This window comes from Heptranchias perlo, unplaced genomic scaffold, assembly GCF_035084215.1.
Source record: "Heptranchias perlo isolate sHepPer1 unplaced genomic scaffold, sHepPer1.hap1 HAP1_SCAFFOLD_47, whole genome shotgun sequence".
NCBI classification, from domain to species: Eukaryota; Metazoa; Chordata; class Chondrichthyes; order Hexanchiformes; family Hexanchidae; genus Heptranchias; species Heptranchias perlo.
This window is the reverse complement of record NW_027139484.1, coordinates 9,227,374-9,242,743: the sequence shown is the minus strand read 5'-3', so window position 1 is coordinate 9,242,743 and position 15,370 is coordinate 9,227,374. Positions and strand designations below refer to the sequence as shown.

Below are 15,370 nucleotides of genomic sequence, written 5' to 3'. Positions count from 1 at the left end.
TATATATTCAGACCATGAAACATTCAGTGTAAACTCCTATCGATATATTCAGACCATGAAACATTCAGTGTAAACTCCTATCTATATATTCAGACCATGAAATATTCAGTGTAAAACTCCTATCGATATATTCAGAGCATGAAACATTCAGTGTAAACTCGTTTCTATGTATTCAGACCATGGAACGAGGACGCCCAAATCTCTCTGAAAACCAACATTCAATAGTTTCTCATCATTTAAAAAATATTCTCTTTTTCTATTCTTCCTACTAAAGTGAATGACCTCACATTTCCCCACATTATTTCCTTACAGACTCTTTGTGTCCTCTTCACAGCTTACTTTCCCACCTACCCTTTGTATCAAACTTGGAGACATTACACTCGGTCCCTTCCTCCAATTCATAAAATCATAGAATGGTTACAACACGGAAGGAGGCCATTCGGCCGGTCGACTCTGCACCGGCTCCATGCAAGAGCAATCCAGCTAGTCCCACTCCCCCGCCCTATCCCCGTAGGCCGAATTTTTTTTTCCCTTCAAGCGTTTATCCAATTCCCTTTTGAAGGCCATGATTGAATCTGCTTCCACCACCCCCTCGGGCAGTGCATTCCAGATCATAACCACTCACTGCGTAAAAAGGTTTTTCCTCATGTCGCTTTTGGTTCTCTTGCCAATCACTTTAAATCGATGTCCTCTGATTCTTGACCCTTCCGCCAATGGGAACAGATTCTCTCTATCTGTATAGTCCCTCCATGATTTTGAATACCTCAATCAGATCTCCTCTCAACCGTCTCTGTTCTAAGGAGAACAACCCCAGCTTCTCCATTCGATCCACGTAACACTAATATAGATTGTTAATAGCTGAGGGCCAAGCACCGATCCCTGCAGCACCCCACTTGTTACAACCTGCCAACCTGAAAATGGCCCGTTTATCCCGACTCTCTGTTTTCTGCCCATTAACCAACCCTCTGTCCATGCCAATTTATTAACCCCAACCCCCTTAACTTAAGTAACAACCTTTTATGTGACACCTTATCGAATGACTTTTGGAAATCCAAGTATACTACATCCACTGGTTCCCCTTTATCTACCCTGCCAGTTATATCTTCAAAGAACTCTTAGGAAAATCGTGTTGAACAAATTTACTTTCATAAAACCATGTTTACTCTTCCTAATCATATTATGATTTTCTAAGTGCCGTGTTACCACTGCCTTAATGGATTTCAGCATTTTCCTGATGACTGATGTCAGGCTAACTGGCCTGTCGTTCCCTGTTTTTTCTCTCCCTCCTTTCTTTAATAGCGGGGTTACATTTGCTACCTTCCGATCCGCTGGGACCGCTCGAGAATCGAGGGAATTTTGGAAGATCATAACCAATGCATCCACTCTCTCTGCAGCCACCTCTTCTAGAACCCTCGGATGTCGACCATCATGTCCAGGGGATTTATCAGCTTCAGTCCCATTAGTTTCTCAGTAATTTTTCTCCACTGATATTAATTGTTTTCAGTTCCTCACTCTCATTTGCCTCTTTGTTCCCCACTATTTCCGGTATGCTTTTAGTGTCTTCTGCTGTGAAGACAGATACAGATTATCGACGCATATTAATCTTAAAAGGATTATTCTAACCATCCGTCTATCGATTAATAAATATATTTAATTTTACTTAGCAGTGTAAATAGAGGACTGTGTTTTAATGTGTGATTTCAAAACATCAGTGAGAAGCAGGCCCTTTAGATTAATGAACATGTCTGGCGTGTCATGTAACTTTCATATTACAAAGTGATCATCATAAGTAATACCGTTGTTGAGAAATGGCAGGGTTATAATATGTTCTATGCAAAACAAGTATAAGTGCAGAGACACAAAGTTCAAAGCACTTTTTTCCACTTGGCGGCTGTAAGTTGTCAGCAAGCTCAGGGAACGGAAATGAGATTCTGGGTGGAAACCAGATGGTGATGAGAATTAAAGATAAAACCTAATGCAGAGAATTAATCAACACCAAATGCGGGTGACCCCATTATTCTCAGATGGATGTTAGGGTTGAATTGAAACCCAGTGCTCCTTTAATTAAAAAACACAGGGATTGAATAAACCTTCTGGTAAAAAAATCAAACTGAAGGGGGAACTGAGTGGGTCTCAAAATGTCTGCCCCTGAGTGACACAAAGTAACAGCAAAATGCTGAAACTTGCAGAGACAGAAGCGAACGGTTTCCGTTTGTGGGAACTCACTTCCTCAAACTTTGGGCTGATATGAGGAAGAGCTTTCTGCACTTTGCACGGAGACACCACTCGCTGAGTCTGATCCAACCTGTGATATGGACACGTGTCTTCTGGCAATTTAACTTGTTCAGTCCCAGTCTGTGTAGGATTTTCCAAGTTGTTGATAGTTAAAGGTCGGGTTTCATCATCCTGCCGCTTGTCCCCAACACAAAATACACACGGATACTCAGAGTCACTCACTGATATACAGAGACATCCTCTCTCTCACACACTCACTCACTGATATACAGAGGCATCCTCTCTCCCACACACTCAGAGTCACTCACTGATATACAGAGGCATCCTCTCTCTCACACACTCACTCAGAGTCACTCACTGATGTACAGAGACATCATCTCACACACACACACACACACACACACACACACACACACACACTCAAAGTCACTCACTGATATACAGGGACATCCTCTCTCTCACACACACTCACTGATATAGAGGGGCATCCTCTCTCTCACACACACACTCACTGATATACAGGGGCATCCTCTCTCTCACACACACACTCACTGATATATAGGAGCATCCTCTCTCTCACACACACACTCACTCAGAGTCACTCACTGAAAAACAGAGGCATCCTCTCTCACACACACACTCACTGATATACAGAGGCATCCTCTCTCTCTCTCACTCACTCACTCAGAGTCACTCACTGATATACAGGGGCATCCTCGCTCACACACTCACTCAGCGATATACAGGGGCATCCTCGCTCACACACACACTCACTGATATACAGGGGCATCCTCTCACACTCACACTTACTCAGAGTCACTCACTGAAAAACAGAGGCATCCTCGCTCACAGCCACTCAATGATGTGCAGAGGCATCCTCTCTCTCACACACTCACTCAGAGTCACTCAGTGATATACAGAGTCTTCCTCTCTCTCTCTCTCACACTCACTCACTGATGTATAGAGGCATCCTCCCCCTCACACACACTCAGAATCACTCACTGATATACAGGGGCATCCTCTCTCACACACACTCACTCACTGATATACAGAGGCATCCTCTCTCTCTCACACTCATTCAGAGTCATTCACTGAAAAACAGAGGAATCCTCTCTCACATTCACTCACTCAGAATCACTCACTGATATACAGGGGCATCCTCTCTCTCTCTCACTCACTCAGAATCACTCACTGATATACAGGGGCATCCTCTCTCTCACACACACTCACTCAGAGTCATTAACTGAAACACAGAGACAGCGTCTCTCTCTCACACTCACTCAGAGTAACTCACTGATATACAGGGGCATCATCTCTCTCTCACACACACTCACTGATAGACAGGAGCATCCTCTCTCTCTCACACACACTCACTGATAGACAGGGGCATCCTCTCTCTCTCACACACACACTCACTGATAGGCAGGGGCATCCTCTCTCTCTCACACACACTCACTGATAGACAGGGGCATCCTCTCTCTCTCACACTCACTCACTGAAACATAGGGGCATCCTCTCTCTCACACACACTCACTGATATACAGGGGCATCCCATCTCTCTCACACACTCACTGATATACAGGGGCATCCCATCTCTCTCACACACTCACTGACATACAGGGGCATCCTCTCTCTCACACACTCACTGATATACAGAGGCAGCCTCTCTCTCACACACTCACTGATATACAGAGGCATCCTCTCTCTCACACACTCACTGATATACAGAGGCATCCTCTCTCTCACACTCACTGATATACAGAGGCATCCTCTCTCTCACACACTCACTGATATACAGAGGCATCCTCTCTCTCACACACTCACTGATATACAGAGGCATCCTCTCTCACACACACACTGATATACAGAGGCATCCTCTCTCACTGTCTCTCTCACATGGTTCATTGCCTTCCGCAAAGTGTGTGACACTGTGTCATTACCCGTTTGTTTCACACCCCACCCAATAAACAGTGCACAGGAACAGGAGGGGGCCGTCCAGCCCCTCGAGCCCGTTACATGGGAACAGGAGGGTCAATCCAGCCCCTCGAGCCTGTTCCGCCACTCTATTATATCGTAGCTGATCTGTACCTCAACTCCATATCACCTCGATATACCGAATAAAAGGGTAGATTTGATTACCTGTTACTTTGTACTGAAAACAGAATCTGACCCTATTGGGGAAACTGGAAACCAGGGACACAGACAGAGTGAGTGAGTGAGGAAAACTGTGGGAGATGGTGTTTAATGTGGGCAAGTGTGACGTCATCCACTTTGATCAGAAAAAGACAAATCGGAATATTTCCTGAATGGGAAGAGTGTGGGAACTGTGGATGAGCACAGAAATTTACGGCTCCAAGTACACACATCTCTAAATCCCAGTGGGCAGGTACAAGAAGTTATCTAAAAGGCTAATGGAGTGTTGGCCTTTATCTCAAGGGATGGAATATAAAGTGGAGGAAGTTATGTTACAGCTGTACAGAGCTCCGGTCAGAGCCCATCCAGTGCTCGGTCAATGAGCTAGGTTTTAAGGAGCGTCTTAAAGGAGGGGAGAGAGAGAGAGGTGGAGAGGTTTAGGGAGGGAATTCCAGAGCTTGGAGTCCAGGCAGGTGAAGGCACGGCCGCCAATGGTGGAGTGATGGAAATCTGGGGATCGGCAAGAGGCCAGAATTGGAGGAGTGCAGAGATCTCGGAAGGTTGGAGGGCTGGAGGAGGTTGCAGAGAGAGGGAGAGGGGCGAGGGTCATGTCGGGATTTGAAAACCAGGATAAGAATTTTTAAATGGAGGCGTTCCCGGACTTGAGCCAATGTAGATCAGTGAGCACAGGGGGTGAAGGGTGAATGGGACTTGGTGTGAGTTCAGATACGGGCAGTAGAGTTTCAGATGTTTATGGAGGGTGGAAGATGGGAGGCCGGGCAGGAGAGTATTGGAATAGTGGAGACTGGAGGTGGAAAAAGGAATGGATGAGTCTGATTAACCGTCTGATTCACACTCATATCCGGGGGAGGAGGGCAGTGGATTGAGATGATGGCGATGGATGGGGACCGGTTGATCCTCTCCAGGGAGAGGATGGCGGTGGATTGAGATGATGGTGGTGGATGGGGACTGGCTGATCCTCTCCAGGGGGAGGATGGCGGTGGATTGATATGATGGCGGTGGATGGCGACCGGTTGATCTTCTCCAGGGGGAGGATGGCGGTGGATTTAGATGATGGCGGTGGATGGGGACCGGTTGATCTTCTCCAGGGGGAGGATGGCGGTGGATTGAGATGATGGCGGTGGATGGGGACCGGTTGATCCTCTCCAGGGGGAGGATGGCGGTGGACTGAGATGATGGCGGTGAATGGGGACCGGTTGATCCTCTCCAGGGGGAGGATGGCGGTGGATTGAGATGATGGCGGTGGATGGGGACCGGTTGATCCTCTCCAGGGGGAGGATGGCGGTGGATTGAGATGATGGCGGTGGATGGGGACCGGTTGATCCACTCCAGGGGGAGGATGCCGGTGGATTGAGATGATGGCGTTGGATGGGGACCGGTTGATCCTCTCCAGGGGGAGGATGGCGGTGGATTGAGATGATGGCGGTGGATGGGGACTGGTTGATCCTCTCCAGGGGGAGGATGGCGGTGGATTGAGACAATGGCGTTGGATTGAGATGATGACGGTGGATGGGGACCGGTTGATCCTCTCCAGGGGGAGGTGGCGATGGATTGAGATGATGGCGGTGGATGGCGACCGGTTGATCTTCTCCAGGGGGAGGATGGCGGTGGACTGTGATGATGGTGGTGGATGGGGACTGGCTGATCCTCTCCAGGGGGAGGATGGCGGTGGATTGAGATGATGGCGGTGGATGGCGACCGGTTGATCTTCTCCAGGGGGAGGATGGCGGTGGACTGTGATGATGGCGGTGGATGGGGACCGGTTGATCTTCTCCAGGGGGAGGATGGCGGTGGACTGTGATGATGGCGGTGGATGGGGACCGGTTGATCCTCTCCAGGGGGAGGAGGGCAGTGGATTGAGATGATGGCGGTGGATGGGGACCAGTTGATCCTCTCCAGGGGGAGGATGGCGGTGGATTGAGATGATGGCGGTGGATGGGGACCAGCTGATCGTCTCCAGTCCCCTGGACTCTTCCATCAGTCAGGTCGCGACCCCGCCGGATTGGTGACATCACGCAAGAGCGCTGCATCCGGGCAGGCGCTGAGTCGTTGAAACGGCCGGAAGGGTTTAAAAATCTGGAGGCACGTGACACTTTCTGCGGTCGGTCAATCAAGTGAGAGAGGGCTGTGTCTGTGGGGGAGGCATTCATTTGTGCCGAGTGTGCAGTGCGCATACCCCGGCCCGGAAGGTCCCCGGGGGATGAGACGGTTGGGGATGACGGGGACGGACTTGTCAATCGGGTTTGATCCAATAGGTACAAAATCTATGGGGGGAGTTGGAGAATGAGAGAGAGCCCCTTACTTTAATCAGTGATGGGTGGGGTTGGGGGGAGAGGTAGAATGACAGAGAGTCCCATACTTTAATCAGTGATGGGTGGGAGAGGGAGAATGACAGAGAGTCCCTTACTTTAATCAGTGATGGGTGGGGTTGGGGGGAGAGGGAGAATGACAGAGAGCCCCTTACTACAATCAGTGATGGGTGGGAGAGGGAGAATGACAGAGAACCCCTTACTTTAATCAGTGATGGGTGGGCGAGGGGGAGAGGGAGAATGACAGAGAGCCCCTTACTTTCATCAATGATGGGCGGGGTTAGGGGGAGAGGGAGAATGACAGAGAGCCCCTTACTTTAAACAGTACAACTTGTTTCCTGTTTCTATGTAAAATACTGACTGTTCAGATTTCCCACATTCCTGAGCTGCTTGCATTGACTTAAATGACATTAACTTCCAGCGAATATCCTGCAATTTTCTGCGTCTGGCCCGAGGGACTTCAAAGCTCGGTTTGTTCGTCTTAGAGCAGGTAAAGGGGAGATTTAATAGTGGAGTTTTGATAGGGTAGATCGGGAGAAACTCTTTCCACTGGCAGGAGGGTCGGTAACCAGAGGACGCAGATTGATGAGAATTGGGAAAAAAGCCAGGGGGAGATGAGTAGAATTTTCTTTACGCACCGAGTTGTTCTGATCTGGAACCGAATGCCTGATAGGGTTGTGGAAGCAGATTCGTGTTTAAAATCTGCCCCAATGCCTGTGTGTATAACTGATGCTCCGACTGTCCATTCGCTCGCGGTGAACAAATTTGTTTAGTAACTTTCAAAATGGAATTGGTTAATCACTTGTAAAGGAGAAAGGTTGCAGGACCATTGCGAAAGTGCAGGGGAGTGGGATTAAATGGATACCTCTTTCAAAGAGCCAGCACGGACAGCAGGGGCCGAATGGCCTCCTTCTGAGCTGTCTGCTTGAAATCAATGGGGGGATTGGAAATCGAAGCATTTACATAATTTGAGCACTTAATACGAAACTTAACTCGCATCAAACCCACTTGAATCAGCTGGTAGGAAGAGTAAAGGCAACGCGAGGTTTCGGGTTATGCCCCACATGATCTTTATATGTCAGTAACATTTAGCGGAAGAGGTGACAGCGAGGTTGATGTGCGCTGACACTTCCTGGAGGGCTCCACTCAGATTGTGTCCAGGGGAGAGCAAGGCGGGGAGATCAGCCGAATCCCCGAGTACCAGAGTCCTGACTGGGGACGGGGAGAGCAAGGCGGGGAGATCAGCCGAGTACCAGAGTCCTGACTGGGGACAGGGAGAGCAAGGCGGAGAGATCAACCGAATCCCCGAGTACCAGAGTCCTGACTGGGGACAGGCAGAGCAAGGCTGGGAGATCAGCCGAATCCCCGAGTATCAGAGTCCTGACCGGGGACAGGGAGAGCAAGGCGGGGAGATCAGCCGAATCCCCGAGTACCAGAGTCCTGACTGGGGACAGGAAGAGCAAGGCGGGGAGATCAGCCGAATCCACGAGTATCAGAGTCCTGACTGGGGACAGGAAGAGCAAGGCGGGGAGATCAGCCGAATCCACGAGTACCAGAGTCTTCACTGGGGACAGGGAGAGCAAGGCGGGGAGATCAGCCGAATCCCCGAGTACCAGAGTCCTGACTGGGGACAGGGAGAGCAAGGCGGGTAGATCAGCCGAATCCACGAGTACCAGAGTCTTCACTGGGGACAGGGAGAGCAAGGCGGGTAGATCAGCCGAATCTACGAGTACCAGAGTCTTCACTGGGGACAGGGAGAGCAAGGTGGGGAGATCAGCCTGATCCCCGAGTATCAAGTCCTGACTGGCGACAGGGCCCGTGTGGACCAGATCACATGTCGCTTCAGTCTTTTCAATGGACGAATTGGGTGAGTGACTGAGAATGATGAGAGTGGGGGATTATATCGAAGGAAACACATGTCTGCATTTAGTGCAGATCTCTCCTCTTTCTCTCGTCACACACACGGTTCTGGGTGGAAACCAGGTGGTGATCAGAATTAAAGATAAAACCTAATGCAGAGAATCAATCAACACCAAATACGGGTGACCCCATTATTCTCAGTTGGATGATAGGGTCGAATTGAAACCCAGAGCGACTTTAATCAAAACACAGTGGAATTGAATAAACCTTTGGTAAACATTAAACTGAAGGGGGAACTGAGTGGGTCTCAAAATGTCTGCCTCTGAATGACAGAAAGTAACAGCAACATGCTGAAACTTGCAGAGACAGAGGCGAACGGTTTCCGTTTGTGTGAACTCACTTCCTCAACCTTTTAATCTATAAGAACAAGACGCTTTTGCACTTTGCATGTGGTCTGCCCTTGCTGCGTCTGATTGAACGTTTGATATGGACATGTGTCTTCTGGCAATTTAACTTGTTAAATACCAGTCCGTGTACGATTTTAGAAGTGGTTGATGGTTAAAGGTTAGATTTCATCATCCTGCCGCTTCTCCCCCAACAGAAAATACACACAGATACTCAGTCACTCGCTAATATACAGAGGCATACTCTGTCTCCCTCTCACACACACAAACTCACTCAGATATACAGAGCCATTTTCTCTCTCTCTCTCTCTCTGCCTCTCACATACACAAACACTCAGTCAGTCCCACATTGATACACAGTGTGTCTCCCTCCGTCACGTATGCACATACCTGCTCAGAGTCACTCAGATATACAGACACATCCTCTGTCTCTCTCTCTCTCTCTCTCTCTGTCTCTCTCACACACACACACACCCACTCAGTTGTTCACTGATGCACAATGTATCTGGCTCCATCACATAAACACACATTCAGAGTCTCACAGTTAGGCAGAGGCATCCATTGTCTCTCTCTCATACTCATACAATCCTCAGTTGCTCACTGATAAAATCTGTTTCACTCTCCCTCTCTCTCATGTACACACAAACATTAAGATTCACTCACTGAAATAGACACGAGTTCACTTCCCCTATCTCTCTCTATCAAACACACAAAGAATCACTGACTGATATACCCACGCCTCCTCCATATCTCAAATGGTACATTGCCATCTTTTGGGGTCGGTACCCGAGAGTGCCTGCCCCGCCCATTGTGTAAGGAACGGTAAACTGCCATCCTGTGGTGACACGGTGCCCTCCCCGCCCCATTGTGCCATACACGGTACACTGCCATCCTGTGGTGACAAAGTGCCCTCCCCGCCCCCTTGTTCGAGACAAGGTACAATGCCATCCTGTGGTGACAAAGTGCCCTCCCCGCCCCGTTGTATCAGACACGGTACAATGTCATCATTGGTGACACTGTGCCCTCCCTGAAGTGTGAGTCCTTCGATCATATCCATTGTGTTTGGACAGTGGCCACAATAAATCTTTCAATTCCAATTACGCATTCAACTATTGATATTTTTGGGGATAGTGATTTGATTTATCCTAAAACTAAGAATGGGCCATATTTGTTCACACATTCTACTTCAAATCATTTCGTTACTGATCGTGATTTTATCTAATCAGAGATATTTTATTACAGGCATGAGAATGAGTTGTAATCTATCGTCCAGTTGTGTACATCAATGACCATTTATAGCAAAATAGAAACAAGTTAATTGCTGAGAGCTTCTATTTTCTCTTGTTCTCTTAAATATGGTCAAAGTTCCCACCACATTCCCACACTGAGGTGTTGTTATTACAGTTAATACCTATTTGACTGTTAAATATTGTTATTAAAATGTCTCACTTGTAGTTACAAACGTTGCTTCCCCACCCCCACGTGCCAGAACTTTGGAATTTGCAGCTAACTGGAGACACATCCAGCCTCTGAGTCAGGAACTGTCAATTCAAGACGGTTAGAAACCCGGTCCACAGTTGTTAATAGGACTTATACTCATCGCAGTGTCCAAACAGTAACACTCACAGCAGGGGAAATCTCTTCTTTCTGTGATAAATCAGTCCCATGTTATGTTATGTTTTGTAAATATTCAGTGAAGTGAACTCACTGTAATAGTCACACTTCCCAGTCACGGTGTTGGGGCAGTACAGCTGCCTTCTGTGGGTAGAACCATATCCCTGAGGATATTGTCCCATCAACTCTCCCTGTTTGTCGATGATGCTACTAAAATACACTTGGAAACTGGGGGTCTCGCCCCTGGATGGAGTTCAGCCAGAAAATATAAAGGAATGGTCACTGATTCACAAATAGCAAATGTGATCCTAAAACCAGGGGCGGGACATGGAGAAGGAATTGCCTCTAACTAGGGCTGGAGAATGAAACGATCACATATTGTGGTCGGGGTGGGAAAGAGACATGGAATGTGGGAACAGAGTTCCTCAAACAGTGTGTTTATTCAATCAAATATTTGTTGTTCAATTGTTTAAGTTTCAATTACTTTTATTTTAATTCAACATTAGAGGGAAAGTGCAGATTACATTCTCCTTCACACAGTCAATGTTTGTCTCATTTTCTGCCCTGCCATTATTAGATCTCCCGGTGAATGACGGAGTGATTGAGAAAAGCCCACAGCTGGAAGTAAACAGGGATTGTAGACTGAGGAACAACAGCAGGTGAATCAGCACAGGATTGTGAGAGCAGCAACCAGAGAGAACCCTTCCGATTCAAAGAGCTTCCATAGATGGACTGGGGAGAAAGGTAAGAGAAAGTCTCACTTACTCAGATAAACACTGGTCCTGTTGACGGTCCACAAAGGTTACAAGTTAAGGGGCGAAATGGTGAGAATGAGACTGGGAGAGTCTGATCACCGAGTACAATTATCCAGCATGAGGCCGTGCAATGAAATGTGAAGTGAGATCAGTTTCTATCTCAAAACACACAGTCACTGATGAATCTTGTGTGTGTTTTGGAGTGAAGGGGTTTGATCGAAGAAGTGGCTCCAGTCCGAGGCAGAGCCCAGCAGAAAAACAGTGTCTCCCCGCCCCCAGCATCAAATCGGAATGAACCCACCTTGATAGCCCTCATAATATCGATATTACGCTGTGTGTTAAGGTAGTACCAGACAGTGTTACCGAATTCAAATATATTTCAGATCCAACTATCAAAATCAATCATCTTACTGGGTTTTACTTAATGTTATTTCCCATCAGTAAATCTATTTCTGAATTTCAAAATTACAGTTGAATTAAATGATTACCATTTCGATATAATTTGGTGATAAAATGATATGTAGATCTTAAATTTTAATAAAGATTTGTAAAATTTCTTCCATTTGATTATTTTGTGTGCGGTGTCACAATAAAGACCATCCTAAAACTCACTTCTTTGACCAAAATTTTGGCCATTTTCTGTCTGATTCGGCATCTGTGAAGCGCCTTGGGATGTTTTTTCGATGTTAAAGGCTCTGTGGTGATGCAAGTTGTTGCTGTTGTGTGTTTATTATACTAGTGTCAGTGTGAGTGAAACAGCAGGAATTGAATTTTACAAAGTCTCAAACTTGGTTATAAATTAATGCCGGAGAATAACTTCAAATATAGTTTGGAGAAATTACTGATCCTTGATTTAATCATTTTTACATTTCCACAGTGGGGAAAGGAAATGACACTGGGACTGATAGTTTGATTGGGAGCACATTCGTGAGACACACATACAACTGCCAGTCACAAACGTGATTATATAAAAACAATCAAATCCACCACTTGAACATTGAGACTGTAAAACCCAGAACGACATTCTCTAAATAAATATTGTGCATCACCTGAATGTTTAAAGTTACACGATTCATAACATTATACATTAGTGTTAATATTAGAACAGTGGTAAATCTCCTCACCTCCTACAGTGCTCATTAGTGTTAATATTAGAACAGTGGTAAATCTCCTCACCTCCAACAGTGCTCATTAGTGTTAATATTAGAACAGTGGTAAATCTCCTCACCTCCTACAGTGCTCATTAGTGTTAATATTAGAACAGTGGTAAATCTCCTCACCTCCTACAGTGCTTATTAGTGTTAATATTCGAACAGTGGTAAATCTCCTCACCTCCGACAGTGCTCATTAGTGTTAATGTTAGAACAGTGGTAAATCTCCTCACTTCCTACAGTTTTCATTAGTGTTAATATTAGAACAGTGGTAAATCTCCTCACCTCACACAGTGCTCATTAGTGTTAATATTAGAACAGTGGTAAATCTCCTCACCTCCTACAGTGATTGTCAGGTGCTGACACCATGGGGATGTGGTAAATATATTCCAGTAGAAACACCAACCAGGACACCTCTCCATGAACACACGGACACTTTCACTGCCCAAAGGCACCAGAGGAATCCCACCCAGCTATATATTGTGTATGAGGATAGATATCATATTCATAAAGTATCTGAATTTAATGACGAAACTCAACAAATCAAAAATATTCAACACAATTTGTGAATAAAAATAACACAATTGCCTCAGACTGTGTTAAACCGAGTGAAGGGTCATTTAATCCATCAATGATCACCCCGCTCCAGATTTCCCTCCAGAATATTCACTGCCTCAGGAATAAGGCTGGTTCTGACCTGTACTGTGTGAGTAAATCTTACCAAGGGACGCTCCCAGTTCAGAGTCTCTGCCGATGGGTTCCCGTCTGGAACTGGGTTGTGGAGATCAGCGGGACTCACTGGACTTCACTGGGCAGCTGTCCATGTCACACCTGATGTGGAGCGTTGATCATAACACTCGGGAAATGCTCGATCCCAGAGCGAACAACTGTTGTGCTGATGGGGGAGGAGAGACTTGGAATCATGTTTAACAAGGCAATGCTCTCCTGCTTATTTTAATATTTCCGTCTAACCCTCCTATTTATATTATATTTATTACAGGGCATCAGAATCTGGGAACGTCTGTCACCACCATGGCTGAAGGTTCAAACAGGGGAGAAGATCCAACATCTTCAACAAGAATGAGAATGTACACAGGTACGTTCAGAAAATTCTTCACAATACAATTTCCGTCCTGACAAAGGGTCCAGATCAGGAGCAAGAACCTGCAGTTCACACAGGAAGATGTAACAGTACAGATACCGTGTAGATAGAGGGAAGTGAGTGACCATCTAGAGGCATAGTGCAGTCACAGGTGTAGGGATCTCCTGAGTACTGGAACTGTCCAATTGATACCTGATGGTGGGGACTGTAAGGTGGACAGAGGCAGTGACTCAGAGGATGGTCTTCCTGAGTAACAGTGTGAGGCCAGGGAGCAGGGGGACACCCCGAGTGGGGCGGGGGTGAGAGGCAGGTGGGACACAGGAATAGGAGAGTGATAGTGATGGGATATTCCATAGTCAGGGAATAGACAGGCTCTTCTGCAGCCCTGAGCAGGTCCCGATCTGAACCGATCAAGAACAATGGTTTTACAGACTGGGTGAATGGAGCAGGAGGGAAGAGTTCACGGTCTTGGCGAATAGAGTGAGTTTAGGGAGAAGGGAAGTGACGGACACGATATGAACTGACCAACAATGGTTTTACAGACTGGGTGAATGGAGCAGGAGGGAAGGCTTCACGGTCTTGGCGAATAGAGTAAGTTTAGGGAGAAGGGAAGGGACGGACACGATATGAACCGACCACGATTGGTTTTACAGACTGGGTGAATGGAGCAGGAGGGAAGGGTTCACGGTCTCGGGGCACGAGGGTGAGTTCAGGGAGAAGGGAAGGGACGGTCACGGTCTGAATCGAACAACAATGGTTTTACAGACTGGGTGAATGGAGCAGCGGGAGGGTTTCATCTGATAATCTGGAGGGTGGGAAATATCCGGGTCTGAGATGAGAGAACGGAATTCATAAAACTGTTGGAGCAGGAACAGAAGATTTATGAAATAATGAAAAGTTATTGGCAGGTAAAAAGGAAGGTGGTTTTGAAGTATTGAGAGATAAAGTCACTTGGTATTAAAAAAACACAATAAACGGAAACGGGTCAACATTCCAAAAAATCGGAGTTATGGTTGAGTTTTATCTCTAAATATACAAATCACTCCAAACACATTTGGAAAATCAGAATCATGAGAGATGTGATCTATTATCTGCAAGACAGGGCCTGAGTTTTCACAGGACTCAGAGCAAAACGTTCTTGGTTATCACATTTTGAGGAGAAAGAAAAATACCTCTGGTCGCCAGTATTAATAAAGCTTCTATGACAGAGCTGGAACAATAACAACTTGCATTTATATAGCGCCTTTAATATAGTAAAACTACCCAAGGGGCCTCACAGGAGCGATTATCAAACAAAATTTGACACAGAGTCAAATAAGGAGATATTAGAACTGGTGACGGAAAGCTTGGTCAAAGAGGTAGGTTTCAAGGATATTCCAAAAGGAGAACAGAGAGGTAAAGAGAAGGATTTGGATCTGAGAAACATCGCCGAGGTGGATAAATCACTGGCCCCAGAGATAACACATCCGAGGCTGTTAAAGGAAGTCAAAGAGGCGATAGGAGGGATTCTGACCCCAATTTCTCAATCCTCGCTTGTTATCAAAAATATCCAGGTGGACTGAAGGAGCCCAAGTAATGTCTCTGGTAAAATAGGGAGAGAGGGTCAACGGGTAACTGGAGACCAATTAGTCTCCGTCAGTAGTGGGCAAACTCCTAGAATCTGTAATTCCAGATCGAATTCGTGAACGTTTCGAAATGCAGGGGATGATCAGGGGAGGCTGGAAATGATTCGCTGCAGACAAGCTGTATTTGACAAATCTGATGCAGCTTTGTTGAGAGGTGACTA

General features: G+C 46.5%; 1 protein-coding gene across 3 annotated transcripts in view; it reads left to right on the top strand.

Annotated features, from left to right (window-relative positions):
* Positions 1 to 15,370, top strand: part of LOC137313336 (uncharacterized) — a 34,181-nt gene that overhangs the window by 13,449 nt on the left and 5,362 nt on the right. Inside the window, exons 1-3 of one of the 3 annotated variants that reach the window (XM_067979457.1) lie at positions 7,058 to 7,188; positions 11,154 to 11,320; positions 13,483 to 13,578. In XM_067979457.1, the coding sequence (XP_067835558.1) occupies positions 13,515 to 13,578 (64 nt within the window). In that variant the 5' untranslated portion in view covers positions 7,058 to 7,188; positions 11,154 to 11,320; positions 13,483 to 13,514. Of the gene's footprint in view, positions 1 to 7,057; positions 7,189 to 7,810; positions 8,566 to 11,153; positions 11,321 to 13,482; positions 13,579 to 15,370 lie in introns of those variants that run through there. The other 2 variants (XM_067979456.1, XM_067979455.1) reach the window with 2 other exon arrangements.